The 14,388-nt window shown below is 37.9% G+C and overlaps 1 protein-coding gene across 1 annotated transcript; it reads right to left on the reverse strand.

Moving 5' to 3' along the window:
* Nucleotides 1-13,228: 13,228 nt before the first annotated feature.
* MRPL57 (mitochondrial ribosomal protein L57) lies at nt 13,229-14,290 on the reverse strand. Its single transcript, XM_046663828.1, has 2 exons — nt 14,199-14,290; nt 13,229-13,974 (listed from the first exon to the last, which is right to left on the reverse strand). Exon 2 carries the CDS (start codon nt 13,967-13,969, stop codon nt 13,661-13,663), a length of 309 nt encoding a protein of 102 aa, XP_046519784.1. The 5' UTR covers nt 13,970-13,974; nt 14,199-14,290; the 3' UTR covers nt 13,229-13,660.
* Between the last annotated feature and the right edge of the window lie 98 nt (nt 14,291-14,388).

A 14,388-nucleotide genomic window follows, 5' to 3' on the forward strand; every position in this document is an offset into this window, starting at 1 on the left:
AAACACTACAATTCAAAGGCAGTGAATGTCAGATCAAATTATTTAAAGAGAAGTAAGACCCTATTATATGACTATATGCTGTCTCTAAGAAATCCATTTTAAACGCAAAGACACAAACAAGTTAAAAGTAAAAGGATGAAAAAAATATAATGCAAATATTAGCCATCAGAAAAAAATACTTTCATAATGATAAAGGATCAGTACTTCAGGAAGGAATAACACTTGTATATTTGCCTGATTACAAAGCTTCAAAATACATGTAAAAAGAGAACTAAAAGGAGAAACAGACAAACCTTGAGTCAAAGTTGGAACATTTAAAATCCCCCTCTTTATAATTGATAAAACAGCTGTATCAAAAATCAGTAAGAATGTAAAACCATTTGAATGACATTATCAACCATCTTGACCTAACTGACACCCGGCAAACCCAACACCCATTAACTGCAGAATGCACAGTCTTTTCATTAACACGTGGGACACTTTTAGGACAGACCACATGGTGGACCATTAAACAAATTTCAGCAAATTTCAAAAGACTGAAATATTTTTAAATGTTTTTTGACCACAACAGAATAAAATTAGAAGTCAACAGCAATAAAATATCTAGAAAAGCCTAAATTATTGGAAATTAATAGACACGCTTGTTAAGTGAAGGGTCTAAGATGCTAATCTACTTGCACAGTTACATATTTATATAGAGAAATTAGCAGAAACAACAGTCACCTTGGCCAGAGATCAGACTAATTCACATCAAGAAGAGCCAGAGTGACATTACAGTGTCAGTCCTCCATGCCTACACCTTGCAGACAATGCAGTAAAAGCCAGACTCCATAAACTTACACATGTATGGTGGGATTGTACTGTTGGAAAGGAATCCCAGAATATGAATTTGCCCACTTATATAGAAGTAGGAATATCCACCCCTCCTCCTAAGAAAGGAGAAAGGATCCTGTGTCCTTACTCTTTGGAATGTAAATAAATCTCTCTGGAGAGGAAGACTAGTGTCTGAGTTTATAATTCAGGCTTTTCTCTCTGAAATATAAACACATAGGAAGATAATGTTCAAAATCACTCCTGAGGTCTCTGGGTTACTCAGTCACCCTTGTCATTAGCCTAGGTCCCTCCTTTGGAATGTAACCATTTGGCTCCCAGGGAGATAACAGAAGATGTATTATTCTTCGGATGGCAGTAATTAGCTCTACCTTTAGGGGACAAATGGCTGCAAAGTGATATTGAAAATCTAGTGTTTCTAGGGGAATTAAAAGCAAGCATCTTAACATATCATTTTCACAGCTCAGGAAGCCAAGACTTTGCAAGAACACTGAGAAATTCAGGAAGGATTTGTCTTTTCATAGCACTTCTAAGTATTAATGGGTCAAAAAAGAAATCACAAAGGAAATTAGAAAATATTTTGAACTGAACAATAATGAAAACACAAATACCAAAATTTGTCTTGTGCAGCAAATGCAGAACTAAACATGTAGAACTCTGACCACCATCCAAGGATAATGAAACTTCCTTCACCCCGTCCACAGTTACATTAGAGACTATGTGGGGAGCAATAATGAGGCACCCCTTCCACAACAACCAGAGGTGTTGTCAGCGAAGACATACTGGTGATTTCAAAATACCACCTCTGCCCAACAGCAATGACGTACCCTCTCTCCCCACTGGAGTCTCAGAGGAGGTCAAACGCAAAACCTGGACTTCCACACCCATTTGGCAGAAATGAGATAGCACCCTCCACCCCCGTGGGGACAGTCTCAGAGGAGGGCTGATAAAACAGAAGATTTAAATAAGACCCAAGTTTTCATAATACCTAAACTGTCCAGGATACAATAAAAAATCAATCATCATACCAAGAACCAGGAAAAGCCCAACTTGAATGAGAAAATACAATAGGCACCAACACTGAGATGTTGGAATTATCTGACAAGAATTTTAAAGCAGCCATCATAAAAATGTTTCAATGAGAAACTACAAACATGCTTGAAACAAATGAAAAAGAGAAAGTCTCAGCAAAGAAACAGAAGATATAATGAAGAGCCAAATGGAATTTATGGAACTGAAAAATACAATAACCAAAATTAAAAACTTATAGATAGGCTCAACAGTAGAATGGAAGGAACAGAAGAAACATTCAGTGAGGTTGACGATAGAGCAATAGAAATTAGCCAATCTGAACAACAGGAAGGAAACAAACCAGAGGCAGTGGGGGAGAACAGAGCCTCAAGGACCTGTGGGACTACAACAAAAGGTCTAACATTCTTGTCATTGGACTTCAAGAAGGTGAAGAGAAAAAGTGTGAGGCTGAAAAAGTATTTGAAGAAATATGGCTGAAAATTTCCCATATTTGGCAAAAGACATAAACCTACAGATTCAAGAAGCTATGTCAACCCCAAACAGAATAAATACAAAGAAATCAAAGCCAAGACCCAGTTAGTTCTGAAAATTAAAGACAAAGGAAAAAATTCCTGAAAGCAGTGAAAGAAATGACACCCTACCTACAGGAGAAAACCATTTGAATGACAGTGGATTTCTCATCTGAAAACACCAAGTCAAAAGGAAGTGGCAAAACACTTTTCAAGCGCTGAAAGAAAAGAACTGTCAATGGAAAATCCTATATCTGGTGAAAATATTGTCCAGGAAAGAAAGGGAAATCAAAACTTTCTCAGACAAAGGAAAACTAAGTAAATTCATTATCAGAGACCTACCCCAAAAGAATGGCTAGACAGAAAAGAAATGATACAATAAGAATTCCTGCAACATCAGAAAGAAAGAATAGGGGCTGGCCCCATGGCTGAGTGTTTAAGTTTGCGTGCTCCGCCTTGGCGGCCCGGAGTTCGCCAGTTTGGATCCTGGGCTCAGACCTACACACCACTCACCAAGCCATGCTCTGGTGGCATCCTGCACAGAAGAACTAGAATGACCTACTACTAGGATATACAGCTATGTAGTGGGGTTTTGGGGAGAAAAAAAAAAAGAGGAAGATTGGCAACAGATGTTAGCTCAGGGCCAATCTTCCTCACCAGAAAAAAAAAGGCAAGGAGAGTAAGTGAAATGCATAAAGAATAGAAAAAGTAAAACTGCCCCTATTTCCAGATGATGATTCTTTAGAAAATTCCAAGGAATCAGTAACAATGAAAACTACTATAACTAAAAAGCAAAGATTAGCCAGGGCTCAGAGGACAAGGTCAATATAAAAATGAATTGTTAGGGGGCTGGCCCCGTAGCCGGGTGGTTAAGTTTGTGTGCTCTGCTTTGGTGGCCCAGGGTTTCACCTGTTCTGATCCTGGGCATAGACATGGCACCACTCATCAAGCCATGCTGAGGGGCATCCCACATGCCACAACTAGAAGGACCCACAACTAAAAATACACAACTATGTACCAGGGGGCTTTGGGAGAAAAAGGAAAAATAAAATCTTTAAATAAATAAATAATAAAATAAAAATAAATTGTATGTCTATATACTAGTAACAAACAAAAAATTTTATAAAGATATTTACAATAGTATCAAATAGCTATACTAAGTTGAACAAAAGAAATGAAAGTTTTCTACAGAGAAAACTACAAAACATTGCTGAGACAAAGATTAAACAAATGAACAGATATATTAGTGGATTGGAAGACTCCGTATTTTCAAGATGTCAATTCTCCCCCATATTTATTTATAGGTTCAATACAACACCAATTGTAATCAGCAAGCTTTTTTATTTTTAAGAAACTAAGAAGCTGATTCTAAAATTTATATGGAAACACAAAGGAGCTAGAAGAGCCAAAACAACTTTGAAAAAGAACAAAGCTGTAGCAGTTACACTATCTGACTTCAAAATTTACTCTAAAGCTAAAATAATTGAGACAGTGTGATATAAGCTTAAGGATAAACAAACGAATGGAACAGAATAGAGTCCAGAAATATACCCACACTCACATAGTCTATTTTCAACAAAGATGCAAAATCAATTCAATGAGGATATTTTCAACAAACCGTACTGAACCAACAGAGTATCCAAACGCAAAACAAAAATGAACTTTGATCCCTATCTCATACTAACCCCAAAGGACTAGGAGACAAACCCTGGAGCTAAATATACAAGCTAAAACTAAAAAGCTTTTAGAGGAAAACATAGAAGAATGGCTTCATTATTTGGGTTCAGGTAAAGATTTTTTAGGATATAAAGCAATACCTCCCACCCAAAACAAATGATAGACTGTCAAAATTGACAAATTCTAACCAAAAAACTGAAGAAAATGAATTGACAAGCCTCAGTCTATGAGAAAATAGTCACAAAATCATTCTAAGAAAGGATTTGTATCCAGAATATATACTTTAAAAACTATAACTTATCAACAAACATTTAAACAGGCAAAAGACTTGAATAGATACTTCAGAAAAGAAGCTACACAAATAGCCAAGATGTGTGTTGACATGCTGAACATCATTAGTCATCGGAGAAGCACAAAGTAAAACCACAAATAGATACTAGCACCCAACCCATCAAATTGCTAAATGAAAGAGACTGATAACTCCAAGTGTTGTCAAAAAAGCATAAGCAACAGTAACTCTGATACATTGCTGGTAGGAATGTAAATTGCTTTAAAACACTTTAGGAAATATCTGGCAATTTTTAAAATTTTATTAGGGAAAAATTGACATACCATAGAATGCACATACATAAAAATGTGCATTCTGATACGTTTTGACATATATATACAGCCATGAAATCACCACATCAATATAACAAAAATATCCATCACCTGTAAAAGTTCCTCATGCCAGTGTGTGCGCCCTCCCTCCTGCATCTCCCTGCCCATGCCTCCCTAAACCCAGGCAACCACTCATCTGCCACTATAGCTTATTTTGCATTTTCTAGAATTTTATGTAAATAGAATGTACTTTAGTGGGTCATCTGACTTTCACTCAGCATAATTATTTTGATATTCTCTTGTTATTGTGTTTATCAGATCATTCATTTTTATTCATTTGCATAGATATACCACAAATTGTTTATCCACTCATCAGTTGAAAGTTACTTGACTTGTTTCCAGTTTTTTACTATTACAATAGACCTGATATGAACATTTAGGTATAGGTCTTTTTGATGGACACAGGCTTTCATTTGTCTTAGGTAAATACCGAGGAGTAGAATGGCTGAGTCATATGATAATTGTGTGTTTAACTTTTTAGGGAACTTCCAAACTGTTTCCAAAGTGGTTGCACCATTTTACATTCCCATCAGTGGTATATAAGAGTTCCAGGTGCTCCATATCCTTCATAACACTTGGTATTGTCAGTCATTTAAATTTTTAGACATTCCAATGGATATGTAGTGGTATTTCATGGTTGTTTTAATTGGCATTTCCCTGATGACTAATGGTGTTGAGCACTTTTTCATATGCTTTTTTGCAATCCATTTATTTTCTTTGATGAAGTATTTGTTCAAATATTTTACTCATTTAAAAAAAATTAGGTTATCTTATTATTGCATTTTAAGAATGATTTATATATTCTGGATATGAGTCCTTTATTAGATATTTTTCTTCCAGTCTTTGACTTTTCTTTTCATTCTCTTAACAGAGTGTCTTTCAAAGAACAGAAGTTCTGAATTTTGATGAAGTCTAACTTATCATATTTTAGTTTTATAAATCATGATCTTGGTACACATTTAAGAAATCTTTGCCTAACCCAAAGTCACAAAGATTTGCCCCCCTATCTTTTCTATGAGAATTTTTATATATGTTTTAGGTTTTACAATTAGTCCAAGATCCATTTTGAGCTAATTTTGTATATGGCATGAGATACAGATCACAGTTCATTTTTTCTTTTGCATATGAATACCCATCTGTTCCAGCACCATGTTTTGGAAAAGATTATCCCTTCTCCAGTGAATTACCTGTGTGTTTCTGTTGAAAATTGATGAACTGTTCACGTGTGGGTCTGTTTATGGACTCTCCATTTTATTCAACTGATCTATTTGTCTATCTTTGTGTCAACACCACACTCTCTTGATTACTGTAGCTTTACAATGTCTTCAAATCAGGTAGTGTAAATCCCCCAATTTGTTTTCCTATTTCAAAGTTGTTTTGTCAATTCTAGTCCTTTGAATTTCCACATGAATTTTAAAATTGGCTAGTCAATTTCTGGGAAAAAAAATGCCTGTTGGGATTTTAATTGGGATTGCATTGAAACTACATTGAAATTAGCTTTGGTAGAATTGGCATAGTTATCATATTGAGTCTTCTGACCGATGTACACAGAATCTCTCTCCATTTTTTTAAGATTTCTTTCTCTCAGAAACATTTTGTAGTTTTCACTGTCCTAGTATTGCACATCTGTTTTCAGAATTATCTCTAAGTATTTCATATTTTTAATGCTACTGGAAATGGCATTTTAAATTTCAATTTGATTGTTCATTGATAGTATATAAAAATACAATTGCAACCTTACTATTTTTGTCATTTTCTACATAGACAAATTTTCATCTGTTAATGGACTATTTTCTTTCTCACTTTCCAATCTGGATGAATTTTATTTCTTTTTAGTGCTTTATTACACTGACTATAACATCCAGTACAATACTGAATAGAACTGGTGACAGCAGATGTCCTAACCTTGTTCCTGATCTTAGTGAGAAATAATTAGGTCTTTCAGAATTAAGATGTTAGCAGTAGGTTTTCCACAGATGTACATTGTTAAGTCAAGGGTTTCCTTCTAATCATACTTTTTGGAGAATTTTTGTCAGAGTTGGATGTTACATGTTGTCAAATGCTTTTATCTATGTCTAATGAGATGATCACAATGTTGATGTGGTAAATTAGAGTGATTTGTAAATGCTAAACCCAGCTTGCATTCAAGGGATAACCCTTTGGTCTTGAGGTATTAATGTTTTTATACATTGTAGGGTTTATTAAAATTTTCTTCAGAATTTTTTCATCTATGTTCATGAGGGATATTATTCTGTAGATTTACTTTCTTGTAAAGTCTTCATGGTGTTGTTCTCAGGGGAATACTGGCTTCACACAATGAGCTGGGAAGTAGTCCCTCCTCTTCAATTTCTTTGAGTTTGTGAAGAACTGGTGTTATTTCTTCCAGAAATGTTTGGTAAAATTCACCAATGAAAACTATTTGGGTCTGGATTTTTCTTTGTGGAAAGGTTTTTAACTACAAATTCTATTACTCAACAGATATAAGGCCACTCAGGTTATCTATTTCTTTTTTTAAGTGAGCTTAGTAGTTTGTGTCTTTCAAGGAATTTGTCTATTTCATCTGAGTTATCCAATTTATTGGCATAAAGTTATTCATAATATTTATTATCTTTTTAAAATTTGTAGAAACTCTCTGGTGTCATCTTGCTAATTCCTGATGATGGTAACTTGTGTCTTCTCTTTTTTTCCTGATCAGTCTGGCCAGAGGATTATCAATTTTAATGATTTTTAAAAAGATCCATTTTCTCCATTGTTTTTCTGTTTCCTATCATTGATTTTTGCTTACTTTAGGGATGACAGCTCTTTTTTTTAACTTTCAGTACTTTAAAAGTGACATTGCACTGTCTTCTAGCTTGCACTGTTTCCAACAAGAAGTCTGCTGTATTCTTATCTTTAATTCTCTGTACATTTTCCTTTTTTTCTGACTTCTTTTAAAATTTTCTCCTTGTGATTGGTTTTAACCAGTTTGATTATGATGTGCTTAGTCTAGTTTTCTTAATATTTTTTGTTTGTTGGGAGTGTAGGTTTATAGAATTCATTACATTTTTGTTTTTATTTTTTGCCACTATTTTATAAATATTTCTTGTGTACCTGCTTCTCTCTCTCTTCCTTTGAGGTCTCCAATTAAATGTATAATAGGCCACTTGAAGTTGTTCCACAGATGACTTATTCCTTTTTAATTTATTTTCATCTTTTTTTTTTCATTGTTTCATTTTACATTTTGGGTAGTCTCTGATTCTGCGTCAAGTTCACTAATTTTTTCTTCTGCTATTTCTAATGAAGCTATTGATTCCACGCAGTGTATTTTTCATCTCACACATTGTCATTTTCATTTCTAAACATTCAACATATATTTGACAAAGGACTTGTATCCAAAGTAAAGAACTTTTATCACTCATTAATAAAAAGACAAACAACCCAATATAGAATAGGTAAAAAAACTTCAACAGACACTTCAGAAAAGAAGATACAGAATATGTGATAAACATGTGAAAACATCAACAGTCATCAGGGAAATGCAAATTAAAACCACAATCAAGTACTGTTACATAATCATTCAAATGGCTAAAATTTAAGAGACTGACAATATCAAGTATTGGAGAGGATTCAAAACAACTGGAAAGGCGGTATAGCTCAGGGGCATAACATTTGACTGCAAAACAACTGGAACTTTCATACATTGCTAGTGGAACTGTGAAAGGATAAAACCTCTTTGCAAAACAGTTTGTCAATTTCTTCAAAAGTTAAATATACAGTTTCTATCCAACACAGAAATTGAACTCCTGGGTTTTTACCAGGAAAAATGAACACATATGCCCATACAATGACTTGTACAGGAACGTTCATTAACAGCCTTATTCATAAAAACAAAAAACTGAAAGCAATCCAAACATCCATCAACGGGACATTGTTAGATAAACAAATTGTGACATATTCATATATTGAACTACTTCTTGGAAAAAAAGAAAAAAGAATAACTACTATTACACAGGAACAGGGATGAATCTCAAAGTCATTATGTGGAGAGAAGCTACATATAAAAATATACATATCTTATTATTCAATTTATATAAAAATCCAAAAAAGACATCTAAGGTATAATATCAAAAAGCAATAAATAGTTGGGACCAAAGTTTTTTAAATATATATATTTTTTGCAGGAGTGGGGCAATGAGGTTGAGGAGGGATATAATTGACTAAGAAAAGGCAAAAGAAACCTTCTTAAGTGATGGGCGTTTCCTATACCAGGATTATGATGGTTACATATTTGAGGTCTCACTGAATTGTACAAGATAATAAGTGAATTTGATAGTATATAAATTATACCTCAATAAGGTAAGGTTGATTTAAAAATCTATTCCAGCATTTTTAGTTGTTTTCGGTGAGTAGGCCTTGTCTGTCATAATTCCAGAAACAGAACATCCAACATAATTTTTTCATTTCTTTTATTATGTATGATACTACTTCCTGATTTATCTGTTTTAGACCTTATTCATGCGTTTTCCACCATGGTAGATACCCCCATACAGCTACCTTTTCACTTCCCGTCCCCCATCTCAACATAACTATCGCAATTTAAAAAATCAAATAGTGTTTATACCATTTATGACTATGCAAATGTTGTTCAATGCTACAAAATAGTGTACTATTATCACAGCTTCTTTCTTATGCAATGTAATTGTTTTTCCTCCTGTTAATACTTGCCTTTCATTTTCATTAGCCTGGTTTTCCATGTATCTAAGAATTATTTTTCTCCAAAGCTTGGACATTTCTGCCATATGTATATCATTGATATTCTCCATAAACTCAAACACATAATTTCTACTATTTTCCTGGAGACCTCCCTTCCTGAATCCTTCATCTTTCTGCTCCAGTCTGGACCCATTGACTTGGAGACTTCAAAGCAGTCGTGTTGGTACTTCCCTTCTCTGCTCTCCTATCTTTAGTTCCATGCCTTTCTCATTCTTGTTTTACTCTTCAGCTTTGGGGGAGTTCATCATCCAGGTGCCTCCCATTGGAGCTTTTTGGGGGGCTCTTTGTCTCTCTTCTATATTTAGACTACAACTTTCTTCCCTTTATTACGTCAGACATCTCTCTCTCTTTTTTTCTTCCAAAATATTCATTGAAATCTCTTGTCTATTGTTTTCTCTCCCTTTCTTCTCAAGGGTTAGTAATTTAAAAAATCTTTTTACTGTCATCTGACCAAGGTTTCAGGAGAGGGAAGAGAAACCTATGTTCTCAATTCATCATTGTAAACTGGAACCCAGGCATGACATTTGAAATGAAGGACACATTCTTGATTTTAACAAAGGAGAGAAAATGAGTACATATACAGTAGATTTGGTGCTATGAAGATGAAGGGATTCATATCAATGGGCTTCACTTTTATCAGTGAAAGATGAGGCTAGGTCACTAGCTCAGGGTGATGATGAAGGAGGGCCTGTAGGCAGAAAGCTTCTGGAGAGAAGAAAATGTAAGAGTCATCTTACTGAACAGAAAATTACACCCATCAGAGAAATATATTATGAGCTAAATTGTGTTCTCCCCAAATTCATATGTTGAAGTCCTAACCCCCAGTACCTCAAAATGTAACCATATTTGGAGATAAGGTCTTTAAAGAGGTAATTAAAACGAGGCTGTGGGAGTGGGCCCTAATACAATATAGCTGGTGTCCCTATAAGAAAAATTTACACACACAGATTGATACCAGGTATGTGCAAGCACAGCAGGACAACCATGTGAAGACACAGTGAGAAGGCAGCCACCTGAAGCAGGAAAAAGAGGCCCGGAACAGATCCTTCCTATGACTCTCAGAGAACACTCACCTGCCAACACATTGATCTTAGACTTCTAGCCTCCAGAGCGGTGAGAAAATAAATATCTCTTGTTGAAGCCACCCAGCCTGTGGCATTTTGTTATGGCAGCCCTAGCAAACCAATACACACAGTAATGTTGCTGTGCAGTGTTGAGTTCTGAATTGGGGTTGTGGCCAGAACTTTAAACAGAAACTAATAACCCTAACAATGTGCTTTTCTACAGCAATATTCAGCAGTTAAGTGGGTTTCAAACAAGAAAAGGCAAATGGTAGAGTTCATCCAGAGGATTTTCCAGTGAATACATGGGAGACAAAGACACTGAAGGTGAATGCATTATCCTAAATAAATCATAAAGCACCCTCCACCCAGACACCCAAGGCTGAAAATTAGGAGTCATACAAACAGTCACAAACCTCTGTTGATTCTACCCGTTAAACTCTCTCCACCCCCACCATCCAAATTCAATACCTAGCTGGATTACTATAATAGCCACCAGGTCTCTCCATTCCCAGTCTCTTCCTCTACCAAGCCATTCTCCACAATGTTTGTTTTGTTTGTGAGGAAGATGGTCCCTGAGCTAACATCTGTCCCCAATCTTCCTCTACTTCGTCTATCAGACGCCACCACAGCATGGCTTGATAAGTGGCATGTAGGTCCACGCCTGGGATCTGAACCTCTGAACCCAGGGCTGCTGAAGCAGAGTGCACCAACTTAACCACTATGCCACTTGGCCAGCCCCAACACAGTGTTTTCCATTATTCAACTAATTAAAAGTTTTCAATGGCTCCCCATTACTTACGTGACAAAAGCCAAACTTAGTGTCACACAAGATCTTTCATGTTGTGGTCCCTGCCTACCTCTTGAGCCTCATCATCTATCACTTCTCTTCCCCACTCCCAAGTACCCTACATTGCAACTAAACAACTGGCAATTCCATGAATTATCACTAGACTGTTACTTCCGCCTGCAATTCCTGCCACCCATTTGCTTGACAAACAAAGAATCTGCTCAAGGATCACTTCTTCTCCTCAGGCAAGGCTGATAAACGGCCCTTTCCCTGGATTCTTTTTACAATCTATACTTATATCCATTAAGTCAATCATCACACTGTATTACTTATGCTGCACGTTTTACTCAGTGAAACAGTGAACTCCTTGAGGCTAACACCCAATAGCATCAGGTCTCAGTGAAGATAGACCCTCTATAAATATTTGAGAAGTGGACAACTGGTTGAAACAGAGCCCCAGGAGCTGTGTTACAGATATAAATCAAGGACTGTTCATAATGCAAGGTTGGCACAGATATATTTTATTACACATGTGATTATTAACAGTTCAGTAGCAATGAGCTTTGCTTGTTGGTAAAAAAAAAGATTAACTCTATGATGGCTGTGGTGGTAACAGTTGCAGAGTTTTAAGGAGAAAAGTCAAATGTTTCAACAGTATTGCCTTGGCCAAGAAGTGACTGAAACAAAGCTACAATCTTTTATTTATAGTAGTTAGTGTGCTATATTAAAATGAATATGGTCTTCAAATAAACCTAGACCTGAATTCTATCTTTACAGAGTTTATTAGCTGTGTGAACATGGAAACGTTGCTGACATTTCTGAGCTTGCTTCTAATTTGTACAGTGGGGATATCTATTTCACAAGATTGTTTTAAAACTTAAATATGATTAACTGTGCATTAAAACACCTGTCTCCTCATGAATTGTCTTCCATTTCTTTAGATTCAAGGTTTTAATATCCTTCTGCTTCTCTGAGATTCAAGTTACCATTATTTTATCAAACTCCAAAGTCAAAGACAGCTTCTGAGTTATACAGAGATCAGAGCAATAGAAGTAGTTGTGGTATCAAGCACGTCCCCTGTGCCTTCTTTCCTCATCTTTCTCCTAAACAGCGTTAGCGCTCACCATTTCCAGGTATGAAAATAAAAGTTCAGAGATACTAAGTTGCCCATATGCACCAGAGACATTTCTGTGAGCTATAAAAAGCATTCACCAGGTACTTAGACAAGAATATGACCTACCAACAACATAGTTCAGCTTGGTTAGTCAACTGTCATGTGTCAGGAACTCTGTTAGGTGCAACAAATAAAAAAAAATCAATGTCTGCACCAAAGCCTACACATACTAGTGGGAGATATTAAAAATGTGAACCCTGTAACTAACAAAACATGGTATTTTTTGTTAATGAAAAGAACATTCAATGAAAACATTCAGTGTAGGCAAATGAGATTGGCACTCATACATCAGTCTTGCTGTTTTACTACCTTCGTGGAAAGCCATTTGGCAACGTGCACCACAGCTTTAAATGGAGAGCTTTGGGCACTAAATTCTACTTATCCATGTGACCTCAATATATTTTCAAAAAGTATATGCAAATAAAAAGACTAAAAGAAAAAATATACGTGAATGAGGATTATCTCTGGGTAATGGGATTGAATTTTTTCTTCTACATATTTTGAAAATTTTCTCTTAAAAGCGTTTAAGTTACGATTTCTGGACTATACAGTAATTCAAACCCAAGTCGCTCTCATTTTAGACAAGTTTAGGGGTTTTAGACAAGTTCCTGAAATGTTTCCTCACATGTAAAATAATCCCAAGCAATAAGATTACCGTATTTGGTAACACATGTAAAGCGCTTGACTATTTTTACTATCTTTAGAAAAAGGTTATTTGAAAAAACAAACAATTTTCAACTGATGAATTGTATGGTCTGTTTATTATATCTGAACAAAGATTTCTTAGAATACACCTTCATGTAGCAATTCTGTCCACTTTAAGTAGCAAATCCCAGAAAACCCCGCTATTTTTAGGAGTAAGTTTAACTGGAAAAGCTCATTTTTTCATTTACATGAGACCATCATTGTCGACAGATGGAAAGCAAACTAACGTTCCAAGACGAAGCTCCCAGCAGCCTCCCCGCTCTGAGGCTCGGGGCTCGGGGGCTCGGGGGCTCGGGGGCTCGGAGCCCGCAGCCCGCCCGCAGCGCTCCGCGCGGCCGCCGCCAGGACGCCCAACTCCCGCCGAGCGGCGCCGCGCACGCGCACGCGCTTCCGGAGGCTCCGCGCTCGGCTCCAAGTCGGGGACAGAGGGGCAGCCCCGGGGGGCAGAGCCGAAGGGGGCTGAGGGGGCTTAGGACCACTTCTTGGTGACGTTGAGGTGGCTGAGCTGGTCGACGACAAGTCTGTGCGGGGGGAACCTGGACACGCCGGCCGCCTTGATGGCCTCGAAGGCCGCCGCCCTGCGGCCCGCGGCGTGGCCGAACTCCTGCTCCGCCGTGAGGTAGGGCGCGCTCAGCCAGTAATGGTTCTCAGCCTCTGTCTCCAGGCGACGGCGCATGTTCTGTTTCGCGTGGAAAGACACGGCCCGCGGCCGCCGGTGCTTCCCGATCCACTGCCGCCCAGGAATGCGATTGCGGCGGAGCAGGGCGGTCAGGAACATGGCGCCTGTCGAAGAGGACAGAAGCCGGGAACGGCTGGCGACGAGCCGGCCGCGGCACCTGGCAGCAGGCGCGCGAACTCCGCTCGCTGCCACGCGCCATCCCGAGAACGCGCACCGCCCCCGACCCCCGACTCCCGACCCCCAACCCAGAAGGCCGCGGTCAGCCCACCCAGGGTGGACTGGCGAAGGAGCGGACGCCAGCAGCGCCGAAATACACCCACTCACTCACCACGCGCGGTCCTCAGGAGCCCCGCGGCGCCCCGCACGCCGGCCCACACGACGCCGGAAGTGCGCCCGCTGCGCGGAGCCTCTTGGCTCCTTCGCGCGAGACTTCAGCTATCGCGAGAGAGGATTTGTGCGATTCTGCGGGACCAATGACGCTTCCAGCGCCAAGAGTTCAAACGACTGGCGGGCCCTGA

This window comes from Equus quagga, chromosome 6 (genome assembly GCF_021613505.1).
Source record: "Equus quagga isolate Etosha38 chromosome 6, UCLA_HA_Equagga_1.0, whole genome shotgun sequence".
Classification (NCBI taxonomy): Eukaryota; Metazoa; Chordata; class Mammalia; order Perissodactyla; family Equidae; genus Equus; species Equus quagga.